The following is a 27,259-nucleotide window of genomic DNA, read 5'->3' as shown; positions in this document are numbered from 1 at the left end:
GTGTAACAATTATCTCAAAAAGTTGAATGTTGAAGATGACAAAATTTTCACAATATCTTTCAAATACTGTAACTTAATCCTAATAAGCTTTTCAGCGTGATCACTCAACCATGACGTCATTTATACGCCATTTTTTTTTTTTTTTTTTTTTTCACATTATCAATCATATCGCCATAACTCTTTATCACATATCAATAAAATTCACAATACGTAAACTTCAGGTAAAAGGTAAATATATTAACCAATAAAAGGCACGCGCACGTAGGGTCATACGCGTGAGATCGCGCGTTAAAAAATTAAAAAGCTCAAAATTAAGTTTTGATCTATTTAGAGCATGAATTAGGCTATTTGCGTGTTTCAAAAATGCGTTTTTGCGCGCGCAATTCTTAAAAAGCGTAAAAATACGAATTTTTTGTAGAAATCGCATTCTACTCACCATCCTTAGTACATTCACCAAATTTGAGTCCGTTCCGACTTAAAATAACGCTATACGAGCATGTTAAAAGTGACGAAATGCGCACATTAATTGCATAAAAGTGCTGAAAATGATGAAAAATAAGGCATTTTTAAAATGAAAATAATTCTTCAGAATGCACGATGACCCCTAAGTTTTTTAACTTATTCGGGAAGCCATTGAGTTGTAGATATAAATGTATATACACATTAGACGTACAAAATGGTATTACGTCATCAAATTGCCACTTGAATTTAAAAATTAGGATTTTTTTCCGTTTTGTGTAGGTTATCACATTCAATAGAGCGCATCTCCGCTATTTGAGCTCGATTTTCGCACAAATTTCAGTGTGTGCTTGCTTAATTATTTATCTTTATCATAAGTTGTCAGTGTTTTCATTTTGATGACGTCATCACGCGTAAAAACTTGAATAACGTAGGTCGTGTAATTTCACCTTTGCCGTAAATTTGAATATCTTACAGCTCTTCAGAATTGAAGGTTACCTTGATGATTATAATTTATTATGAAAGCTGATGAAATGTAGATATGAATTCATATAAAAACCAAGCCTATCGATATGTTGTGACGTTAACATATGGCCAGATGAAGTTAAAAAGTAATTTTTTCATCTTTTTCGTCAAAGTTATACAAATTTCAAACAGCGCGCACAGCGCTTCTACGTGCCAGATTCTCTTGCAATTCTTATATTTATTTGCTCAATTCATTATCTTTCGAAATTGTCATCTTTGAGTTTATTTTGATAATTCCATCATACCAAAAAATTAGAACATGATGTGTGTCCCGTAATTTCACCTATGCTACACTGTATATAGATATACAGTATATACTGTACATATTGTATATGGCATGCACAACTCAGCACTATAAGCGTATGCATCATGTCATAGGATGGCATACATCAACTTTTTACGATCGTATGTTAACGTACGTGCATGTTTAAAAAGTTTTAATTTCATTAAAATGATAAAAATGATCACCTATAATTCGTCAAAGTGACGAATTAAATTCTAGTTGGTTATCCGCAACGAAGTTGCAGGATAACCTCTTGTGATTGTACGAAATCATCAACATCAACTTTTTATTGGTTATCCGCAACGAAGTTGCTGATAACCTCTTGTGATTGTACGAAATCAACATCAACTTTTTATTTTTGGTTATCCGCAACGAAGTTGCAGGATAACCTCTTGTGATTGTACGAAATCATCATCAACATCAACTTTTTATTTGGTTATCCGCAACGAAGTTGCAGGATAACCTCTTGTGATTGTACGAAATCATCATCAACATCAACTTTTTAGTTATCCGCATTCAGCGGATAACTCCTTGTAACTGTCCTGTTACTTTTTTTTTTTTTTCTTTCTTTCTCCTCTATTTTTGTGTCTCGCGTATCTCAAAAACGTGTAAACATAACATGTTATAACTTTGTCAGCATGAGGGCATTCAGGTGAAGTTGTGCACCTCCTATTTTTGAATGACGTCAGAGTTGCGCAACATGACTTACGCGCGTTTTTACGAATTTCGCATTTTTAACATAGATTGAAAACCATATAGCAGTTTAAATTGAAACTTAACGAAAGTTTAATTGATATCTTGCGCTAACAGAATGTGAAAAAAAAATGGCATGTTTCACAGGAAGTTACGCGCGCACGCGCGTTTAAAATTTTAAAATGCGAAGAATCAATTTCTAATCAACTTTCTACGCGTTTCATGTCATTTTGAGCATGTAAAAAATTCCCACGTACGCGCATTTTTTTACGCGTGCGGTACGCACGTAGCGTTGAAAACCATTTTTTTCACGTGATTTATGTTTTTCCAGCCTTTTCTAGTAATTTTACCAACTTTTGAACAATTTCGACTTAAAATTACGTCATACGGGCACGTCGAATTGGATAATTTACGTGCATTTTTGATGAAAAAGTTCAAAAAGTCGTCAAAATTTGTCAAAATTATGCCCTTTTTTAAACAGTTATAGTTCCTAAACTAAACGGTGAAAGTTATTTTTATTGCATATTCTGAAAGTTGATGAGTTGTAGATTTTAAATCATGCATTAATATGGCTAACCGGACATTGTGACGTCACCGTATGCCCACGCGAATATAAAATATAGGATTTTTGTATCTTTCATCATAGCGCATGACATTTAATAGAGCGCATCTCCAATTATCTGTTTTCCATTTTTACCCCGATTTTCATATTATCTAGGTCAATCAACTATCTTTCGTATGAGTTAAAAATATTTTAAAATTTATGACGTCATCATGTCTAAAAATGTAATAACGTGGGTCACTTATTTTCGTCCTTACAGTAAATTTCAATCTGTTATAGCTCGTCAGAATAAAACGTGATAATCATGATTAAAACGTTTTCTGGAAGCTATTGGATTGTAGATGCGAATTTATGTAAACATTTTCCCAATCGGATCTTGTGACGTCATCATATGGCCAGTTGAATAAAAAATGTCGTATTTTCATATTTTTCGTCATAGTTCATTATATTTAAAAGAGCGCGCATCAATATTAAACGTATTCAAATTTCTTCTACACGTTAATATGTTGTTGCTGAGATAATTTCCTTCCGAAATTGCTATCTTAGTGTTTCATCTTGATACCGTCGCCATGTTACAAATTTGAATAAATGGCGGGTCCCGTAATTTCACCTCTTCTACACTGTATGTAACATGTATACAGATTATACTGTTTTCATGTATATACTATATGACACAAAATTGACAGAATTCAGCACTAACAACATATCATATTCTTCAGATCAGGTCATAATGCCATAATTTTTTTCTGTGTGCAATATTCTAACGTATGACGTGCACGTGGCGTTTGTAGTGCGGATAACTAACTCGTCAAAGTGACGAGTTACATGTCTAGTTATTTCTCTTCTTTCTTTCTGTATGATTTTTGTGGAACGCTTTTCTCGAAAACTTGCAAACATAACATTTTGTAACTTTCTCAACATATCGTCATGCACATGAAGATGTGCAGCGAAGCTTTTCATGATATATACAATTGCGCAACGTGACCTACGCGCGATTTAACGATTTTGTCGTATTTAACATAGCTCGACAACCAAATAACATTTCAACTTGAAACTTTGCAAAAGTTTAATTTATATCATGCGCTAACTTTCTGTTGAAAAAAAATTGCGTGTTTTACACAAAGTTACGCGCGCACGCGCATATAAAATTTCAAAATGCGCAAAATTAATTTATAATCAACTTTCTACGCGTTTCATGTCGTTTTAAGCATGTCAAAAATTCCCACGCGTGCGCACATTTTTACGTGTGCGGTGCGCACGTAGCATTGAAAACGTATTTTTTTCGCGTGATTTATGTTGTTCCAGCTTTTTCAAGTAATTTTACCAAATTTTAAACAATTTCGACTTAAAGATACGTCATACGAGCACGTCGAATTGGACAATTGGCGCGCGTTTTTTATGAAAAGGTTAAAAAATTCGTTTAAAATATGCCTTTTTTTAAACAGTCGTAATTTCTAAACTAGACGGTCAACTTTTTGTGGATGGCATATTCTGGAAGTAGATGAGTTGTAGATATCGAATCAGGTAGTAATATGGCTAACTGGACATTGTGACGTCATCGTATGGCCACACGAATATAAAATTTAGGATTTTTGTATCTTTCGTCATAGCTCATCACATTGAATAGAGCGCATCTCCACTTATCCGTTTTCCATTTTCACCCCGATTTTGATATTGTCTAGGTAAATCAAGTATCTTTCGCATGAGTTAAAAATATTTTAATTTTTTTGACGTCATCATGCCTAAAAATTTAAATCACGTGTGGCATTAATTTCATCTTTACAGTAAATTTTAATCTGTTATAGCTCGTAAGAATAAAATGTGATAATCACGATTAAAACTTTTTCTGGAAGCTATTGGATTGTAGATACGAAATTATGTAAAAATGTTGCCAATCGGATGTTGTGACGTCATCATATGGCTAGTTAAACAAAAAAGGTCGTATTTTCATCTTTTGCGTCATAATTCATTACATTTAAAAGAGTGCGCATCAATATTTCACGTATTCAAATTTCTTCTACACGCTAATACGTTGTTGCTGAGATAATTTCCTTTCGGAATTGCTACCTTCGCGTTTCATTTTAAAACCGTCAACATGTTAAAAATTGCAATAAATAGCGGGTCCCGTAATTTCACCTATTCTACACTGTATGTGATATGGATACAGATACTGTGTATACTATATATGAATTTAAATAATAAAATTCAGCAATAACAACATATCATATTCTTCAGTTCAGGTCATAATGCCAACGTGAACACTTCCTTTTGTCCTCAACCTATCCTCTTAATGTTTATGTTGCACCACTTGCGCGGCGGATAACCAAACTCGTCAAATTGACGAGTTACATGTCTAGTTCTCTTCTTTCTTTCTGTATGATTTTTGTGGAACGCTTTTCTCGAAAACTTGCAAACATAACATTTTGTAACTTTCTCAACATATCGTCGTGCACATGAAGATGTGCAGCGAAGCTTTTCATGATGTTTAAAATTGCGCAACGTGACTTACGCGTGATTTAACGATTTTGTCGTATTTAACATAGCTCGACAACCAAATAACATTTCAACTTGAAACTTTGCAAAAGTTTAATTTATATCATGCGCTAACTTTCTGTTGAAAAAAAATTGCGTGTTTTACACAAAGTTACGCGCGCACGCGCATATAAAATTTCAAAATGCGCAAAATTAATTTATAATCAACTTTCTACGCGTTTCATGTCGTTTTAAGCATGTCAAAAATTCCCACGCGTGCGCACATTTTTACGTGTGCGGTGCGCACGTAGCATTGAAAACGTATTTTTTTCGCGTAATTTATGTTTTTCCAGCCTTTTCTAGTAATTTTACCAAATTTTAAACAATTTCGACTTAAAGATACGTCATACGAGCACGTCGAATTGGACAATTTGCGCGCGTTTTTTATGAAAAGGTTAAAAAATTCGTTTAAAATATGCCTTTTTTTAAACAGTCGTAATTTCTAAACTAGACGGTCAACTTTTTGTGGATGGCATATTCTGGAAATAGATGAGTTGTAGATATTGGATCAGGTATTAATATGGCTAACCGGACATTGTGACGTCATTGTATGGCCACGCGAATATAAAATTTAGGATTTTTGTATCTTTCGTCATAGCTCATCACATTGAATAGAGCGCATCTCCACTTATCCGTTTTCCATTTTCACCCCGATTTTGATATTGTCTAGGTCAATCAACTATCTTTCGCATGAGTTAAAAATATTTTAATTTTTTTGACGTCATCGTGCCTAAAAATTTAAATCACGCGTGGCATTAATTTCATCTTTACAGTAAATTTTAATCTGTTATAGCTCGTAAGAACAAAATGTGATAATCACGATTAAAACTTTTTCTGGAAGCTATTGGATTGTAGATACGAAATTATGTAAAAATGTTGCCAATCGGATGTTGTGACGTCATCATATGGCCAGTTAAATAAAAAAGGTCGTATTTTCATCTTTTGCGTCATAATTCATTACATTTAAAAGAGCGCGCATCAATATTTCACGTATTCAAATTTCTTCTACACGCTAATACGTTGTTGCTGAGATAATTTCCTTTCGGAATTGCTACCTTCGCGTTTCATTTTAAAACCGTCAACATGTTAAAAATTGCAATAAATAGCGGGTCCCGTAATTTCACCTATTCTTCACTGTATGTGATATGGATACAGATTATACTGTGTATACTATATATGAATTTAAATAATAAAATTCAGCAATAACAACATATCATATTCTTCAGTTCAGGTCATAATGCCAACGTGAACACTTCCTTTTGTCCTCAACCTATCCCCTTAATGTTAATGTTGCACCACTTGCGCGGCGGATAACCAAACTCGTCAAAGTGACGAGTTACATGTCTAGTTCTTCTTTCTTTCTGTATGATTTTTGTGGCACGTTTTTCTCTAAAACTTGCAAACATAACATTTTGTTAACTATGTTAACATTTTGACATTTATGTAACGTCGTCAAGCGAAGCTTTTCATGATGTTTACAATTGCGCAACGTGACGTACGCGTGATTTAACGATTTTCTCGTATTTAACATATGTCAAAAACGAAACAACATTTTAAAGTGAAACTTTGCAAAAGTTTAATTTATATCATGCGCTAACTTTCTGTTGGAAAAAAATTGCGTGTTTTACACAAAGTTACGCGCGCACGCGCATTTAAAATTTCAAAATGCGCAAAATTAATTTATAATCAACTTTCTACGCGTTTCATGTCGTTTTAAGCATGTCAAAAATTCCCACGCGTGCGCATATTTTTACGTGTGCGGTGCGCACGTAGCATTGAAAACGTATTTTTTTCACGTGATTTCTGTTTTTCCAGCCTTTGCAAGTAATTTTACCAAATTTTAAACAATTTCGACTTAAAGAGACGTCATACAAGCACGTCGAATTGGACAATTTGCGCGCGTTTTTTATGAAAAGGTTAAAAAATTCGTTTAAAATATGCCTTTTTTTAAACAGTCGTAATTTCTAAACTAGACGGTCAACTTTTTGTGGATGGCATATTCTGGAAGTAGATGAGTTGTAGATATCGGGTCAGGTATTAATATGGCCAACCGGACATTGTGACGTCATCGTATGGCCACGCGAATATAAAATTTAGGATTTTTGTATCTTTCGTCATAGCTCATCACATTGAATAGAGCGCATCTCCACTTATCCGTTTTCCATTTTCACCCCGATTTTGATATTGTCTAGGTCAATCAACTATCTTTCGCATGAATTAAAAATATTTTAATTTTTATGACGTCATCATGCCTAAAAATTGAAATCACGTGTGGCAATAATTTCATCTTTACAGTAAATTTTAATCTGTTATAGCTCGTAAGAATAAAATGTGATAATCACGATTAAAATTTTTTCTGGAAGCTATTGGATTGTAGATACGAAATTATGTAAAAATGTTGCCAATCGGATGTTGTGACGTCATCATATGGCCAGTAAAATAAAAAAGGTCGTATTTTCATCTTTTGCGTCATAATTCATTACATTTAAACGAGCGCGCATCAATATTTCACGTATTCAAATTTCTTCTACACGCTAATACGTTGTTGCTGAGATAATTTCCTTTCGGAATTGCTACCTTCGCGTTTCATTTTAAAACCGTCAACATGTTAAAAATTGCAATAAATAACGGGTCCCGTAATTTCGCCTATTCTATGTATGTCACTGTATGTGATATGGATACAGATTATACTGTGTATACTATATATGAATTTAAATAATAAAATTCAGCAATAACAACATATCATATTCTTCAGTTCAGGTCATAATGCCAACGTGAACACTTCCTTTTGTCCTCAACCTATCCCCTTAATGTTAATGTTGCACCACTTGCGCGGCGGATAACCAAACTCGTCAAAGTGACGAGTTACATGTCTAGTTTGTCTTCTTTCTTTCTGTATGATTTTTGTGGATCGCTTTTCTCTAAAACTTGCAAACATAACATTTTGTAACTTTCTCAACATATCGTCATGCACATGAAGATGTGCAGCGAAGCTTTTCATGATGTTTACAATTGCGCAACGTGACTTACGCGCGATTTAACGATTTTGTCGTATTTAACATAGCTCGACAACCAAATAACATTTCAACTTGAAACTTTGCAAAAGTTTAATTTATATTATGCGCTAACTTTCTGTTGAAAAAAAATTGCGTGTTTTACACAAAGTTACGCGCGCACGCGCATTTAAAATTTCAAAATGCGCAAAATTAATTTATAATCAACTTTCTACGCGATTCATGTCGTTTTAAGCATGTCAAAAATTCCCACGCGTGCGCACATTTTTACGTGTGCGGTGCGCACGTAGCATTGAAAACGTATTTTTTTCGCGTGATTTATATTTTTCCAGCCTTTTCTAGTAATTTTACCAAAGTTTAAACAATTTCGACTTAAAGATACGTCATACGAGCACGTCGAATTGGACAATTTGCGCGCGTTTTTTAAGAAAAGGTTAAAAAATTTGTTTAAAATATGCCTTTTTTTAAACAGTCGTAATTTCTAAACTAGACGGTCAACTTTTTGTGGATGGCATATTCTGGAAGTAGATGAGTTGTAGATATCGGATCAGTTATTAATATGGCTAACCGGACATTGTGACGTCATCGTATGGCCACGCGAATATAAAATTTAGGATTTTTGTACCTTTCGTCATAGCTCATCACATTGAATAGGGCGCATCTCCACTTATCCGTTTTCCATTTTCACCCAGATTTTGATATTGTCTAGGTCAATCAAGTATCTTTCGCAGGAGTTAAAAATATTTTAATTTTTTTGACGTCATCATGCCTAAAAATTTAAATCACGTGTGGCATCAATTTCATCTTTACAGTAAATTTTAATCTGTTATAGCTCATAAGAATAAAATGTGATAATCACGATTAAAACTTTTTCTGGAAGCTATTGGATTGTAGATACGAAATTATGTAAAAATGTTGCCAATCGGATGTTGTGACGTCATCATATGGCCAGTTATATAAAAAAGGTCGTATTTTCATCTTTTGCGTCATAATTCATTACATTTAAAAGAGCGCGCATCAATATTTCACGTATTCAAATTTCTTCTACACGCTAATACGTTGTTGCTGAGATAATTTCCTTTCGGAATTGCTACCTTCGCGTTTCATTTTAAAACCGTCAACATGTTAAAAATTGCATTAAATAGCGGGTCCCGTAATTTCACCTATTCTACACTGTATGTGATATGGATACAGATTATACTGTGTATACTATATATGAATTTAAATAATAAAATTCAGCAATAACAACATATCATATTCTTCAGTTCAGGTCATAATGCCAACGTGAACACTTCCTTTTGTCCTCAACCTATCCCCTTAATGTTAATGTTGCACCACTTGCGCGGCGGATAACCAAACTCGTCAAAGTGACGAGTTACATGTCTAGTTTTCATCTTCTTTCTTTCTGTATGATTTTTGTGTAACGCTTTTCTCTAAAACTTGCAAACATAACATTTTGTTAACTATGTTAACATTTTGACATTTATGTAACGTCGTCAAGCGAAGCTTTTCATGATGTTTACAATTGCGCAACGTGACTTACGCACGATTTAACGATTTTCTCGTATTTAACATCGGTCGAAAACCAAATGAGATTTCAAATTGAAACTTTTCAAAAGTTTAATTTATATCATGCGCTAACTTTCCGTTGAAAAAAAATTGCGTGTTTTACACAAAGTTACGCGTGCACGCGAATTTAAAATTTCAAAATACGCAAAACTAATTTCTAATCAACTTTCTACGCGTTTCATGTCGTTTTAAGCATGTCAAAAATTCCCACGCGTGCGCAAATGTTTACGTGTGCGGTGCGCACGTAGCATTAAAAACATTATTTTTTCGCGTGATTTATGTTTTTCCAGTCTCTTCTAGTAATTTTACCAACTTTTAAACAATTTCGACTTAAAGTTACGTCATACGAGCACGTCGAATTGGACAATTTGCGCGCGTTTTTGATGAAAAGGTTAACAAATTTGTTAAAAATATGCCTTTTTTTAAACAGTCGTAATTTCTAACTTTTTGTGGATGATATATTCTGGAAGTTGATGAGTTGCAGATATCGGATCAGGTATTAATATAGCTAACCGGACATTGTGACGTCATCGTATGGCCACGCAAATATAAAATTTAGGATTTTTGTATCTTTCGTCATAGCTCATCACATTTAATAGAGCGCATCTCCACTTATCCGTTTTCCATTTTCACCCCGATTGTGATATTGTCTAGGTCAATCAACCATCTTTCGCATGAGTTAAAAATAATTTTATTTTTATGACGTCATCATGCCTAAAAATTTAAATTACGTGTGGCATTAATTTCATCTTCAGAGTAAATTTTAATCTGTTATAGCTCGTAAGAATAAAATGTGATAATCACGATTAAAACGTTTTCTGGAAGCTATTGGATTGTAGATACGAAATCATGTAAAAATGTTGCCAATCGGATGTTGTGACGTCATCATATGGCCAGTTAAATAAAAAAAAGGTCGTATTTTCATCTTTTGCGTCATAATTCATTACATTTAAAAGAGCGCGCATCAATATTTTACGTGTTCAAATTTCTTCTACACGCTAATACGTTGTTGCTGAGATAATTTACTTCCGGAATTGCTACCTTCGCGTTTCATTTTAAAACCGTCAACATGTTAAAAATTGCAATAAATAGTGGGTACCGTAATTTCACCTATTCTACACTGTATGTGATATGGATAGAGATTATACTGTGTATACTATATATAAAATTCAGCAATAACAACATATCATATTCTTCAGTTCAGGTCATAATTCCAACGTGAACACTTACTTTTGTCCTCAACCTATCCCCTTAATGTTAATGTTGCACCACTTGCGCGGCGGATAACCAAACTCGTCAAAGTGACGAGTTACATGTCTAGTTAGTTATCCGCACTATGGCGGATAACTCCTTGTAACTGTCCTGTTTCATCATCTTTTTTTTTTTTTTGGTTATCCGCAACTTAGTAGTTGCGGATAACCCTTGTTATTGTAAATATCTTTCTTTTTTTCATCTTCTTTGTTCTTCTTTCTTTCCCGGAATTTTGTTGCACGCATATCTCTCATCCATGTCAACATAAGATTGTATAACTTTGTCATAAGATTGACCTGTAGCTGTAGATGTGCAGGAAACTTTGTTATATGACGTTAGAGTCGCGTAGCGTAAGTTACGCTCGATTTTATGAATTTCAATGATTGGTCATAGAGTATAAACCAAAAGTCACTTTGTATTGACACTTGGTGAAAATTTAAGTCATATAAAGGGCAAACTTTCTATGGATTAAAAATGGCATGTTTCACAAGAAGTTACGCGCGCACGCGCATTTAAAGTTTCAAAATGTGCAAAATTAATTTCTAATCAACTTTCTACGCTGATCATGACATTTTGAGCATGTCAAAAATTCCTGCGCGCGCGAACAAATTTACGCGTATGGTGCGCACGGAGCATGAAAATCATGTTTTTTTCTCTTGAATTATGATTTTCCAACCTTTCCTAGTCATTTTAAAAAAGATTGACATCATTTGAAATTAAATGACGTCATACGAACACGTTGATTTATACCATTTGCGCGCGTTTTAGTTGAAAAAGTTACAAAATATTGTCAAAATTATGCCTATTTTTAATCTATTATAGCTCTTCAGGATCGAAGGTGACCCCCAATTTTAACTTATTATGCAAGAAGATAAATTGTAGATATGAATTCATGCAGAATGTTTACCTCTCGGATGTTATGACATCATCGTATGGCCACACGAATGTAAAATATAGGATTTTTGTCTCTTTCGTTATTTCTCATCACATTCAACAGAGCGCATCTCGCTTATACGTATTCCATTTCTCCCCGAGATTTCAATATTGTCTACGTCAATCAACTATCTTTCGCAGGAGTTAAAAATATTTTAATTTTTATGACGTCATCATGTCTAAAAATGTAAATAACGTGGGTCAATTTTTTCATCTTTACAGTAAATTTTAATCTGTTATATCTCGTCAGAATAAAAAGTGATAATCATGATTAAAGCGTTTTCTGGGAGCTATTGGATTGTAGATACGAAATCATGTGAACATTTTGCCAATCAGATGTTGTGACGTCATCATATGGCCAATTGAATAAAAAAAGTCGTATTTTCACCTCTTGCTTAAAAGTTCATTGCGTTTAAACGAGACCGCATCTCACTTTTACGTGCCCAAAATTCTTCAAATTTGTTTTAATGTAATTAATTAGATAATTATCTTCTAAAATTGTTATTTTATATGTCAATTTGATGATGTCATCGTTTTAGTAATTGGATTTAAATGATGGGTCTCGTAATTCCGTCTATGCTACACTGTATATAACATATACAGTGTATTCTGTAAATACTGTAATATGATGTATGCTACAAAATAGGTACAATTCAGCACTGTAAACATATTTATTTCATGTCAAAGGATGGCATAATAATTGTCGAGGTTCATATACTTTAAAGTATGTGCATGTTGCGTATGCGCGGATAACCCGAACTCGTCAAAGTGACGAGTTCAAATCTAGTTCTTCTTTCTTTCTGTCATTTTTGTGCAGAGCGTATCTCTAAAACGTGTAAAGTTAACATTTTATAACTTTGTCAACATATGGGCAATCACGTGAGGTTGTGGTTTCCTATAATTGAATGACGTCAGAGTTGCGCAACATGACTTACGCGCGTTTTTATGAATTTCGCGTATTTAACATAGATCGAAAACCATATAACGATTTAAATTGAAACTTAGCAAAAGTCTAATTTATATCGTGCGCTAACTTTTTGTGCACTAAAAATGGCATGTTTTACACGAAGTTACGCGCGCACGCGCGTTTAAAATTTTACAATGCGAAAAATCAATTTCTAATCAACTTTCTACGCGTTTCATGTCATTTTGAGCATGTAAAAAATTCCCATGCGTGCGCACATTTTTACTTGCACGTAGCATTAAAAACATTATTTTTTCGCGTGATTTATGTTTTTTCATGTGAAAATTTTGCCAATCTAATGATGTGACGTCATCATATGGCCAGTTAAATAAAAAAGTCATATTTTCTTTTTTTGCGTAATAGTTCATTACATTTAAAAGAGCACGCATCAATATTTCACGTATTCAAATTTCTTCTACACGTTAATATGTTGTTGCTGAGATAATTTCCTCCCGAAATTGCTACCTTAGCGTTTCATTTTAAAACCGTCAACATGTTAAAAATTGCAATAAATGGGAGGTCCCATAATTTCACTTATTTTACACTGTATGTATGTATACATATTATACTGTATATACTATATGACACAAAATTGACAGAATTCAGCACTAACAAAATATCATATTCTTCAGTTCAGGTCATAATGCCATAATCTTTTTCTCTGTGCAATATTCCAACGTATGACGTGCACGTGACGTTTGTCGTGCGAATAACTAACTCGTCAAAGTGACGAGTTTCATGTCTAGTTAGTTATCCGCACTTGGCGGATAACTCCTTGTTATTGTATGGGATCAATATTTTTTTTTCCTGTATTATTCTTCTTTCTTTCTCGCTATTTTTGTGCAGCGCGTTTCTCTAAAATGTGTAAACATAACATTTCATAACTTTGACAACATGTGGACATTTACCTGAAGTTGGTCACCTCCTATTTTTGAAAGACGTCAGAGTTGCTTAAGGTGACTTACGCGCGATTTTATGATTCTTTATGATTGATCATAGATTAAAAACTAAAAGTGATTTTTAATTGACACTTTGTGAAAGTTTAAGTCATATCAAGAGGAAACTTTTTGTGGATTAAAAATGGCATGTTTTACAAGAAGTTACGCGCGCACGCGCATTTAAAGTTTTAAAATGCGCAAAATTAATTTCTAATCAACTTTCTACGCTGATCATGACATTTTGAGCATGTCAAAAATTCCCACGTGCCCGCAAATGTTTACGTGCGCGGTGCGCATGTAGCGTTAAAAACATATTTTCTTCGCGTGATTTATGTTTTTCTAGCCTTTTTTTTTAGTAATTTTATCAACTTTTAAACAATTTCGACTTAAAATCACGTCATACGAGCACGTCGAATTGAACAATTTGCGCGCGTTTTTGATGAAAAAGTTCAAAAATACGTTATTTTTTTTATAAAACATGGTATATCTCTGGAAATACTGGACGTATAGTGAGATAATTTTGGTGTCAAATTTTTCACAATGTATATATTTATATTAGCTCTAACAGAACTTTCTTTGTAAAATTGACCGAAAAACCCATTTTTAGCAATTTTGACCTTTGACCTCTTTTCGCTATATCTAAGTAACGGCAGGTCGGAGAGAATTAAAAATATGAGCAAATTGTTCCCAAGATATACATTTATATTCAGTGTAACAGATGATATTGCTGGAAAATGACTTTGACAATTGGTCAATTTTGAACTTTGACCCCTTATATCTCGAAAACGCTTCCTATCCTGATCTAGAAAAGTTGGCAATTTGTCCCCTTTCGGGTGGTGATTTCATTTATACAGCTCTTCAGAATGAAAAGTGACCCTTATGATTTAAGGTTGCGACACACTGGATAAACATACATTTTTCTTACATGAAACAAAAGAAATTTGAAAGTTTCTAGAAAATAGTATAACCACTTACGCTGAAAATGATATTTTTAAATTCAAATCAAATGATGTCATATTTAATAAAATCAAAAAATTCTCTAACTAATTATCATTTGATTGGATGTGTGAAAACATTATTTTCAAAAATGGCAGCATAGATGGCTATCCTATAGTTTTTTTATGAAACTTTTTGCTTTGTTTTATGTAGGAAAAATGCATATTTATCTTCTATTTTATCGTCCTAGTGTGAATGGGCCTTAAACCTTAGCTGTTGAATTTTAGATATGAATTAATGTAAGAATGTTTGCTATCGGATGTTGTGACATCAGCATATGGCCAGTTGAAATTAAGTTGCTGGGTTAAAACAAGTTTAGTGCCATTTTTTTTTTTCAAGTTTCAAAATGACAAATTTCAAATCCATTAAATATGTTGTGTTTTGTTTCATAGAAACATACGAGCAGGAACTGAACTTACTTGGGATTATGGATATGAAGTTGGCAGTGTAGCAAACAAGACACTATATTGTTATTGTGGATCTGTGGACTGCAGAGGACGTTTGCTGTAGATTTTCAGGTTTGAAATCTTGTCTCACAGTAGCAGATGCAGAATGAACTCTCACATTAATGTCATTGGAAAATTGAGAGAAGAACAAATTCTCAATTGAGATGATAATGCATTTAGCATGTTTGTAGGCCCACACTATAAATAAGGTTCTCTTTCTTTCTGAAAAATGTAGCTGAAAAAAAAAGAACTCTCACATTAATGGCGTTGGAAAATTGAGAGGAAACTCTAGTGAGGTGATAATGTATTCATCATGCTTGTAGGCCCACACTATTTTGTAAATAAAATGATTTTCCTCCTGGAAAATTTTCCCACCTGCGTCTTTCCAAACTCTATGGGAAAGAAGGGCAGTATTCAGCATTTTTGTAGGCCCACACTATTTGGTAAATTTCTTTTTCCTACTATAAAATGTAGCTTATCCAAAAAGAACTCTCATATTAATTGCGTTGGAAAATTGAGAGAAAAACACTCTGGTGAGATGATAATGTATTTAGCATGCTTGTAAATAAAGTTCTTTTTTCTCCTGGAAAATTGTTCCACCTCCATCTTTGCAAACTCCATGGAAAAGAAGGGCAGTATTTCATTTCATTTGACCTAATGCAATTTATTTCCAAATGTGACTATAATGATTTACCTTTAACTCTGGCCTTACTACATCTCTGTAGGCCTACATACGTATTCAAGCTCAGAACCATTGTTTAAGAAACTGAAAATATTAAATGTGAATTCACATCCAAAGAACGACCACATCATGTTTTAAATCAGATTAATGTGACAGTTATACTCATATTATCTCAGAACAGAAACTTGAAATTGTGTATAAAGTTCTTTATGTCAAATCAATTGGTACAAATTACGAACAATAGATGGTAAATACCTTCTTGACAAGCTCTAATTAGACAGACTGACCACCAGAGAGAACATTTACAAAGACTCTTGAGACAATTAAAAAATTAAGGGAAAATTTATCAAGTAATATATAAGAAAATGTATCACAACCGGCTAGAATGTATGGCTTACCTAAGATGCACAAACCTTGTCCTCCCAAATTGGTTTTAATTTTTTTTACTTTTAATTATAATCTTGCAACATTTTTGTGTGTATTACTTCTTCCAGTATTACCTACACAATATGTGGCGACTGATTCGTTCTCATTTGTGAAGTAAATCCAAAATGTTGACACTTCGAATAAATGTATTGTGTCGTTTGATGTTGTTAGTTGTTCACTAATATCCCCCTTTTTGAATGCATCGACATTGCTGTTGACAACATCACAAATGATGTTAATTATAATATGAGCTTAAAACAAAAGCGATTTACTTAAATTATTTGTAATTCCTACGAGAAAAAAAAACAATTTCATATCCCAATGGTGATATTTATTACCAAATAGACAGAGTGTCAATGTCATGCTTGCAATCTTCACGAGATTGATTTGCAATTCATATGTACTGGTGGTAATAACCGAATAATTAAAAAAGACATGTAAATGTATAACAAACATGTTAAACATACTTATCGCTTTATGCTGATGAAAAACAATAAATTGATAGGAAATGATGTTTTTTTTTTTAACTTTTATTTCATTTATGTTGTGTATTATGTTTTATGTAAATGATCTTAGAATAACAGAATTGTGGTGCAAGATCCTTGCCATCAATTATTTACTGTAATTATATTAATTCATTAATAAATAATTACTAAGTAAATGTGAGTGAATAATAATAATTTAAGAATTACAATTTTCTTGAGGGATTATATTTAATATTATTTATATTATTTATATTTATTTTATTACTAGTATATATATTTTTTTTTCGATTTAATTTAATGTCACAAACTGCATTTTATGTCAAATTACATACTATATAGGCCTATGCCTATTGCGATAATTGTTTTCGTCTAAAAACGGTATTAAATGTGAAATGGATTTCAATAATTTAAGCAGCCCGCTATAAAAACCAGCATGATATTTTCATTTTTCATCTTTGATTCACCAACTTTCGATCGATCGTGAAGGCCAAAACAAATAAAATAATCGTAACTTTTCAAATAAAACACTACGGTATGGAAAGCAACAATACTACCATTGTGATAGCACAATGGAAAATTAAAAGATCAACTAAATCACACAGTACAGTCTAAATACTAAAACAACTAAAACAATGCAATACAAAACTTAATTTAAAGGTATTAGATCAGGCATCAAGTCTGCCCAAAATAATGATAAAAGTATGCATATCACTCACCTAAAATAGAGAGCAAATATCCTCATTGAGTTTTAAAAACAATAACTTCAAAACTTAAAGTGTACAAATTGTACAACGTGTAAATATCACAATATATATATATATATATATATATATATATAACTTTCAGTACTTTCAAATAGGTTCTCGAACTCAACGTTGTTCGAAATGTAAAAATATATAAAGTTGAAATGTAATAAAATGGGAGTGTCCAGCACACGTCCGATGTCATAATTTATTGAAACTACACCTTTACAACGGTGACACCCGTTCATACACGGTGCGTTCCATATACAGATAGACATTCAACAGATACAAAATAAAACTAGTCAACCGGCGACTCGATCGCTATCGTAGTCGTACGTCACTTATACAATATACAATGAGTTGAAAAGGAAAGAAATACAAACAATTTTCAAGTAGTACAGTAATATCTGAAAAATATTGTACCAAATTTTAAAAATAGTAATATTAAAAACTCAAAATAAAAAGATGTCTATACCGCAACAAAACAAAAACATCACATGCTATCTGCGAGTTGTATAAGATTGTTTCGTATTTTCCATGATCTTGTTCGATATACTATACAAAATTTGTCAAGACACAATAGAACATTATTACTGAGGGGAAGTGTATCCTTCTCCAGAACATATAACATTTTTTTGTCATTGTTACTGGTGCAGAACGTTTCCCAAACATCTAACTCGATATATAACTAACTATGATAAATTAAGTCTCGTTTAAGTATATTTAGCTGTTCTTCTTTTACACATTGTAATGCATCACAACTAAATAAAAAGTGAGATATGTCCTCTATATTTCCAGAGTTACATATTGAACAGAGACCATCATTTGACACGGACACATTTAAAATTTGTTTTATCAAGTAAGATTCGGCTTTGATTTTAACATTGCATAAGAAGATAGCGACGATTTAGATTCGAGGTCCTCTGACCATTGATTATCTAAAATATTTTGTTTCAGTAAATTAAACCAATTTTCCGTAGTGTGATTTTTAATAACATTGTTAAAAATATGCATGCATTCAAATCTACAGAAAGTGGTTCGTACACAACTAAGGAATTTAAACCGTAATTCTTCTGTGTTGTAATTAAGCATAGTCTTGTACAATAGGTTGGGCCATCGTTTCTCATTTAACCCGACTAAACGTTCAAAGAATTTTAGTTGTAATATGTTATAAGATACGGTTAAGGGTATCCATCCTAAATCTCCATATAAGGCCACTTTGGGTGTATACACTGGTGCTTTTAAAATATATAGTGCCCTCTGCATTTGAAGCCGTTCCAGTCTCTCAATATCTGAATTGGACCCTCCGGTCCAAACAGAATTATAGATTTAACATATGAAACTAATCTATTACCCTTTTTAACAACATTGTCAATATGCGGATGTTCACATAAATTTCTTGATATTAGCACTCCTAGATATTGGTATACCACAGTTCCATATAGCTTTTAGTAGCCCTTCTCGCCATACACTGTCAAAGTCCAGGAAGGCCATATAGGTGTTTTTCCCTTCTGCAAATCTGCAGGCAGCAATACTATAATAGTAGATAATAGTAGATTTGTTCCATTCAAAGTTCTATCACCATTTACAATTGCATTGCCTATCCGACCATTAAGATCGCCTATTATGAGGATAGAGGGGTCATCCTCTTCGTTAATATTTTCTATCTTTAAGATTTCTAATAAGAATTGATTATATAATTTTGCAGTCAACTCTTGGTTAACTCCCTCGACGAGAAATATAAAACAGCAATACAAAAAGGTTTGTTATTAATATTCATTTTTAGCCACATCCTTTCATATTAATCTGAATTGCTTTCAGTCTTTCGTAGTCAACACACCACACTGTTAAGTTCTCTATGCCAAACTCGCATTAACATTACCTTTGTGCCTCTTTGATTCAGAACAAGAGCTTAATTTGGGGCCCCTAGCATGTTAACCTCAATTACCAGTCTTGATGTCTTCATTTAACAGGTGGTTCGTAGCAAACAACAGATTGATGATAGGGATAGTTCTGAAAAAAAATAAGAATATGAAAGTATTAAAATATAATTATTGATTGATATTTGTAAAAAAGAAAACGAAAAACAGAAAGCTTTATTTATATCACGTACGGCGTTCCGGCGCTCCATACGAGACCTCTCGTTGTTGTTCCCTTTACGAATGTTACTGTTTGCTTTGTTACATAGTTAGTTACATTATTGTTATACCTCAAGTATCGGTTATTCAGTTGTATTATCTGTGTGAGTATTGTCTATATTATTACCAAGTTGGCGAACTTAAAAATCTGTGCGTGCAGAGTTGCTAATGGGGTCTAGGACAATTACCCCTTTGGACAACTACCACCCGGACAATCACCCTCCTAGAACAACTACCCCCCGGACAACTACCCTCTTACCCCCTAGGACAACTACCCCCTAGGACAACTACCCCCTACGACAATTACCCCCTAGGAAAACTACCCTCTAGCTACCCACTAGGAAAATTATAATTGACCCATAGGACAACTACAGCTTTGGACAACTACAATTGGTAAACACATTAACAAGCTGCTTCTTTTGTTGCCAATTGTATTGTAAAATCAAATTGTGTGGGAAGAGGGGACTACGAGGGCGTTGTACCACACCATACATTTAACATTTAACAATATTTGACGTGAAATTATTAAAATATCGACGTATGTACCTAAGATTTTTAGTCTATTTTGTAATAAGTGTAGCGATATCTATTTTGTTTAAAACTTCTAGGACAAAATATGAACAACGATTTCCTCAATTGGCGCAGTTAGCTAATGTTTTCATTATAGGAAGACTAAGAAATGTATGAACCTGTCAAACGAGGTGTGGGGTGGGGGAGAGATTGATTTTCAAATCGTGTAATGTAATCAATTGATTAATAGTGTAGGTTTTTTTAATGTAAAGTAACATTAGGAGGTTCTTTGCTAGAATACGAATTGGAATTAAATTAAATAATTAGAAATGTTTAAGTCATATACACATCATGGATAATTATTCTTTAGGTTCTAAAAATGCTATTTTCTCAGGAGTGGGGATAAACTGTCAAAAACAAATCAATTAAAGTTCTTCTATGAAGTAGTAACAGCCAAACCAATATTCCATCATATAACATAAGCTCTTACGGTAAAACATTTGTTTTGAAAAAGAAAAGAGAGAACAAAATCGGGCCAATTTTATCGATATTAAGGGGCTGCTCCAGTCCCACTATCTTACAACTACCTTCTAGTCCAACTGCTATGCCCCTAGGACAACTACCCCTCTAGAACAACAACACTCTCTGAACAACCACACTTACACCTTAGGTTATAATTACGATCTTGTAAAACTTACTGAACTTCAAAACATAGGGAGAGAGATTGATCTTAAATGAAAGACTCTTTGATTGACTGGTGCAGCTAGGTAAACTGTATGTTACTAGATTTATATACGGCATCTTCATGTCACACAAGAATAAAATAAACCCACCCCTTTATTTTTCAAGATTGGAATACGTTTTAATAATTTGATTGATTCTCGTTTAATGTATAATAACTGCTGACGATACGCATCTATATATAAATTTACGTAACGGCAAAATTCATTACTAATTAAATTTAGTTTGATAATTAGTTATTAAATTAAAGTCAATTAAAACAAATTTAGGTTCAACGATTTTCCCCAAATAGGGGCGTTTTCCGATTGTGGTATACACTGTCTAATGGATTCCTGCATACAATAATACGAGGATATTTTGCATTTTCCTATCTCCTCCTACGATAATTGTTTTTAATAGCTGAAAACCGGTTGAACAGCTCGAGTACAGTATCATAATGTTGAAGACGGGCCGATTTTCTTTAAAAATACTATTTTGATAGATTTAATATACGTTTATTAATTTATGAGCCCTTGGTTTAACACAAGTAGGGAAATTTATAGGCCCTTGGAGAATCAAACTTATAGTATTGCAATACTTTGACAATATTGTAAATACTGTACGTATTAACCATTTTTGGTCGCCATTTGAATCGAAATTGTCTTAAAAGAACATTTATTACTGTGACTGTGGGTAGATTACTGACAGTTGCTTCTCAGCGGTTGTATTAATTAATAATTGTAAAAAAAATATAAACGTCGTAGTGGTGTATATTATAAATCGTAAATGTTTTACTGTGTTTAGTGGTATATTATTGATAGGCCTATAAAACATTTAAAACAATATTTCGTTACTGAGTGGAAAGAGAATATATTTAAAAATTGTTCTTCCATCCTCTTCCCCATCCCTCAACTCTAATGTTATATTATATACAAAACACAAATTGGGTTTGTTTAAATGAGTTCAAATACAAAAATTGGACTAGGGTGCTAATTTTAAATATAAATCATCGTATCTATTTATTCGTTTCTGTAAACGAAAATGTACTATAGCCCTGCGGTACGTACATTTTTTACACTGAAATTACTGTGTATTCGAGAATCATCTGTGGACACGACCTAGATGGTACGCAAGCGAAGCGAGCGTACCATCTAGTATTAAACAAGAAATATTTCTTACAAAAAACGCCGCGTAACTTTTTGACTGGACAGTTGTAAGAACAGTCTTCATTAATCTAATATAATAGGTCGGCCAATCAAAACGCAAGTGAACAATTGGGACTTTACTTGTGATTTATGTCATTGGCCTGTCAGCACAGTCGTTTCTTTCTAGATTTAAACGCACACACTTGTATTGGGAATTAATGTATGTTTATGTGGTTATTACTATCGCATTTAGGTATTGATAATAATAATAATAATATGGCTTTTGAATATATAATTACTGTCTGTAGAATAACATTTATACATTTTCGGTTTGCGATGAAAAGTTATATGAATGGATTTGTAATAGGTATTTATAATAATAGTATGGGTTGTATTATTGCTAAGCAATCACCAAATCGCGTTATAACATTATTTCTCAGGTTTTTTTTGCACCATTGATCAATACAAAACGCGTATCGGTTTTTAATGAATCATTACATTAATAAAAATACCCAATTAAATCAATCGCGTCAGTCCAATTCCGACTTATGTTTCGAACACATAGTTCTGTGTCTACACTGTCCCAACTAGTTTAACAAAAAAAGTGTGATGTGCCCAAATATGGTAGTGATATGCCCGAATATCGTAGTGATATGACATCGTCATGTCTATATAATATGGTCACATCATATTTAGTTTGATAGTATAGACAGAGCTTAAGGATTATATTTAAAAAATGTTTTCTTACATTTTGAAAAAAAGTATTTATTTGTTTATAAGCCCAATTTTCCAGTCTTAATTTTACATTTTGAAAAAAAGGTATTTTATTTGTTGATAAGCCCAATTGTGCAGTCTTATTTTACATTTTGAACGAAAGTATTTATTTGTTGATAAGCCCTATTTTGCAGTCTTATTTTGCATTTTAAACGAAAGTATTTATTTGTTGATAAGCCGAATTTTCCAGTTTAATAATAATGACCCCTTCCTAAGTGCTTATACCATATACATTTTACATGATATTGACCGTGGGTTCTTTACGCCTCTGATGCATTTGTTTTTATTGTACCTTTTTAATAAATTATTATATGTTTAGGCCTAATCACACCCAATTTAATGAAACGGTCAGATTCCGATTTCATTTGAACGAAAGTAGTACTGTATTTATTATTCATTGATAAGCCAAGGGTCCCATGGCGTTAGCCGATATCTTGAGCATTTGACTCATGTGTCAACCTGTAACACAAATCATTCTTCAAAATCTAAAGAAAGAACCTCACACGTCTTTTTTGTGAGTGATACACTATGGATATGCCCACGGAAATAATATGTGGACATTGCAAACAATCATAGGCCTACAGTAACAAACATAACATGGCTAATAAGCATAACATTCAGACTTGTTTGTTTTCTAGTGGATTTTTATTTACTTTAGCATGTAGAATAACACTAGTAACAGTGGCTATTATTAATAATTATACTGATTATCCTTGATGTTATCGCATCTAATAATAAAATATTTTGTTGTTGATAAGCCCAATTTTTCAGCCTTGATTTTACATTTTGAACGAAAGTATTTATTTGTTGATAAGCCCAATTTTGCAGTCTTAATAATGACAGTGCATTTTACATGATATTGACCAAGGGTTTTTACGCCTCTATAGCCACTGATCAATACCATAATTAATATTGAAATGTTTCAACATACCCAATAAAAAAAAAAACGGTCCGTTTTCGAGTTCAATCTTTTGATTATTTAGGGTGGAGTTTCATTTTGAACGAAAGTATTTATTTGATTGATAAGCCAAATTTCTAGTCCTAATGATTTGAGATTCAACGGGTTTTGCTTTCAATTGTATAATAATATAATTATATATATATATATATATAAATATAATATTAAGTATAATTATGAATTCCCCAACACTTTCAGGCCCAATAACAATGATCCCGGGCCCGAGTTTTTGTAGACCGGACTTCCATGCACAGCCACATGTTAAGGAATATGAATCTCTTTATGATTTTAATATGGTTCGAAATGATATTACACAACAACGATTAGATAGCAACTGTGCAAGCGTCCAACTAATAAAATCGGAATGATCAATTAATTGAACATTTACAGCATAAGGCCCAGGACGATAACGATCGACGATAAATAGACAAATGTGCATTTTTAATACATAAACCAAAAGAAATATAAACAATTACTTTGATGAAAATTATATTTTCACACGTCCAATCAAATGACGTCATGATTAGTAAGACCAATAATATCGTGACAATACAGCGATGTTATTGTTTTTATTTATCATGACGTCATTTGATTGGAATTTGAAAAACATTATTTTTATCAAAGACAGCATAAATGATTATCCTATAGGTCTAGAACGAAAACCTTTCTAATTTCTTTTGGTTTATGTAACAAAAATGCATGCTATATATTTATCGTCCGTCGTTATCGTCATAGTGTAATTGGGCCTTTATACAAAAAAAAATAAATTGATTACGAAGTTACATGTCATTTTCACCTATCACCAAAAAACTAACCTTTTCAACACTAATTAGTTGTTACGAAGCCAATTTATATTATATATTTCATTAAAACTGAACTTTACGGTAAATGAAGAGTAAGTATCAGTTAATATGAATAATATAACTAGTAGGTCTATGAACTTGCGTCCAGACACAGAACTGTGACATTACTATCATAAATGTTGAAACCACTTATAAAACCTTTTTTTTAAAGAAAATATAATTGTGTTATGAGAAGGCTAATAAACAAATAGATAATGTACAAACCTTTTTCTGGATTAATTAATGGAGCAGGCGTTCCTAATAATCTGCTGCTGCTACCTAGACTGATTGTTCACCTTCTGACGATAATTGATTGGACCCCACCACGGCATATGATAACCAAAAAAAAATTTAGTAGGACTGTTTCAATGATTTAATATCTGACGGCATATTATTATAACATTGGCCTAGATTGACAGTCAAAAGAAAGTCATTGTAAATACCTCCCTTTATGTTGACAGAGCCAAAATAAAGTTTTGACCATTATCGAATGATTATTTGACAGTGACTTATTATAATACCGGCCTGGTTGACAGCAAAAACGAAGTTATTATTTATTGAACAAGATTTTACATATTTCCGTCTACATCTCAATAATACTGTATTATCAGCAAAGGCTTTCATATAGACTCTCTTCTCCCAGACGTTTTTTTGGGTCCAGCAGCTACCTATAAATTATAGTCGGGTTTCCAAATTCACAAAACTGTCAGCCTTAGATACTAAAGCTACCGCTATGAAACAGCTTATTAAGGAATGTGTCCTCCTGGGACATAGCTGGCTAGAGCCGCGGCGCGAAAATTCAAAAGCTTTCATTTAAGATCAATCTCTCTCCCTATGTTTTGAAGTTCAGCAAGTTTTACAAGATCGTAATTATAACCTAGGGTGTAGGTGTCATGGTATAGGTGTGGTTGTTCAAAGAGTGTTGTTGTCCTAGGGGCATAGCAGTTGGGCTAGAGGGTAGTTGTCCTTGGAGGGTAGTTGTCCTAAAAGGGTAGTTGTCCTGGGGGGTAGTTGTGCTAGGGGGTAGTTGTCCTAGAGGGTAGTTGTCCTATGGGGGCAATTGTCCGGATGGTAGTTGTCCAGGTGGTAATTGTCCAGGGGGGTAGTTGTCCGAATACGTTGCTAATGAATTGAATTTTGGTCCCTGGATGTAACATGATACCGACGCGTGTATCGTACTCATACAGCGAACTGATTGACCGTACTATTTTACACCTTTTTTATACTTCTATCTTAAACAGTGTACTTAGTTTTTGCCTAATATGTTATTATGGTAATTCACGTTTTAAAGATAGACTTTTACTTAATAAAATAGTTAAACAAGGCAGTAGAATAGTAGGCTATGAACAAATTCAACCTGAAGTTTTATATAAGGAATTAGTAATTAAAAAATTGAAAATTATTTTAAAAGACCACGCTCATCCTCTGCACTATAAATTTAACAAAAGTCAACGTTGTGACAGACTCCTTCAAAGAAAAATTAAAACAAATAGACATGGCAATTCATTCGTCCCTGCCGCTATACGATTATATAATGAATGATAATATCATTCATTATATAATCGTATAATCGTATTTTATGCGCTAGTTTTATTTTTTGTAGTATTTTAAATCGACTTTTTAGGATTTTATATGTATATTTTGTATGGCTTTTTTTTTATCGTATTTTATATTTTATGTACTGTATCCATTTTATATTTGTATGTACTGTACTTTTGAAAAGGCCAACAGAGTTTCCCCATGGGGATAATAAAGTTTTAATTGAATTGAATTGAATTGAACTGGACACGAACGATTCGTACAAAGGATAGACTCCTACGCAGTGGCGTATCCAGTAGGGGGGGGGGGGGGCGGGGCCCCCCCCCCCTGATTTCGTTTCCGTCGACACATCATCGCGGCCGTCGGCAAACAAAGGTGCCGGGAAAAAAAATAAACTATTTATTCTGACAATAATTGAACTGTAAACATAATTCTTTTGAGTGTTTGTTTATTTACATATCATATCATCATTGATCCCTTCAGATCAACTATTTTTTATTTTCATTACATCTAACTAAACACGTACAAAATGTGTAGCACGTACGTACGGCCGTACGCGGTAGATTGTTTACTCAAAAGTCTTTGACTTTACCCTTAAACCTTGTTTTTGCATGCAGTTGAGCCTCTCATGACCTGGAATTTGTATGTCTTCCTACGCTAAGAGATTATATAGTTCCACATGCCATGTGCTTTTTTGTCTAAGATATATTTATTAATTATTATAAGTGCCAAAAACCCGGGTTTTTTTCTCGATATCAGGCCTTTATTATTCAAAATTTTTAAAGAAAAAGCACGTCATATACCATAAAAAATATCCATGTATTTCATTTTTGGAACAGAATATTCCGTGAGGCTCAACTACAAAACCACCATTTTGTGATATGATGTCATCGTAAGCCAATCAAAGCTGAGCTTTCTCGCGATTGGCATTGCTCACGGTTGAATGATTTAGGATTCTAGCTGATTTGATTGGTGGATGCGAATCACCCGCAGCGGAATGTTTTCTCTCGCGCGTGTACCATGGATCTCTCTGATCGTTACTACACAAAGTTAGAGCAATGAATTTGTCCGAATTCCGTTAAGTAAACAACTTTATATATTTTATAAGCATTTAATAACATGTTTTATTGAT

General features: G+C 33.1%; 1 protein-coding gene across 2 annotated transcripts in view; it reads left to right on the top strand.

Moving 5' to 3' along the window:
- Window positions 1-16,774, top strand: part of LOC140040727 (histone-lysine N-methyltransferase SETDB1-like) — a 373,841-nt gene extending 357,067 nt beyond the window's left edge. For both annotated transcript variants that reach the window (XM_072086876.1, XM_072086874.1), the window contains one exon: window positions 15,112-16,774. In XM_072086876.1, coding sequence (XP_071942977.1) covers window positions 15,112-15,229 — 118 coding nt within the window. In that variant the 3' untranslated portion in view covers window positions 15,230-16,774. The remainder of the gene's footprint in view (window positions 1-15,111) is intronic.
- Window positions 16,775-27,259: the final 10,485 nt, after the last annotated feature.

This window comes from Antedon mediterranea, chromosome 2 (assembly GCF_964355755.1).
Source record: "Antedon mediterranea chromosome 2, ecAntMedi1.1, whole genome shotgun sequence".
NCBI lineage: Eukaryota > Metazoa > Echinodermata > Crinoidea > Comatulida > Antedonidae > Antedon > Antedon mediterranea.
Note: the sequence above shows the minus strand (reverse complement) of the source record. Positions and strands in the feature narration are given on the sequence as shown.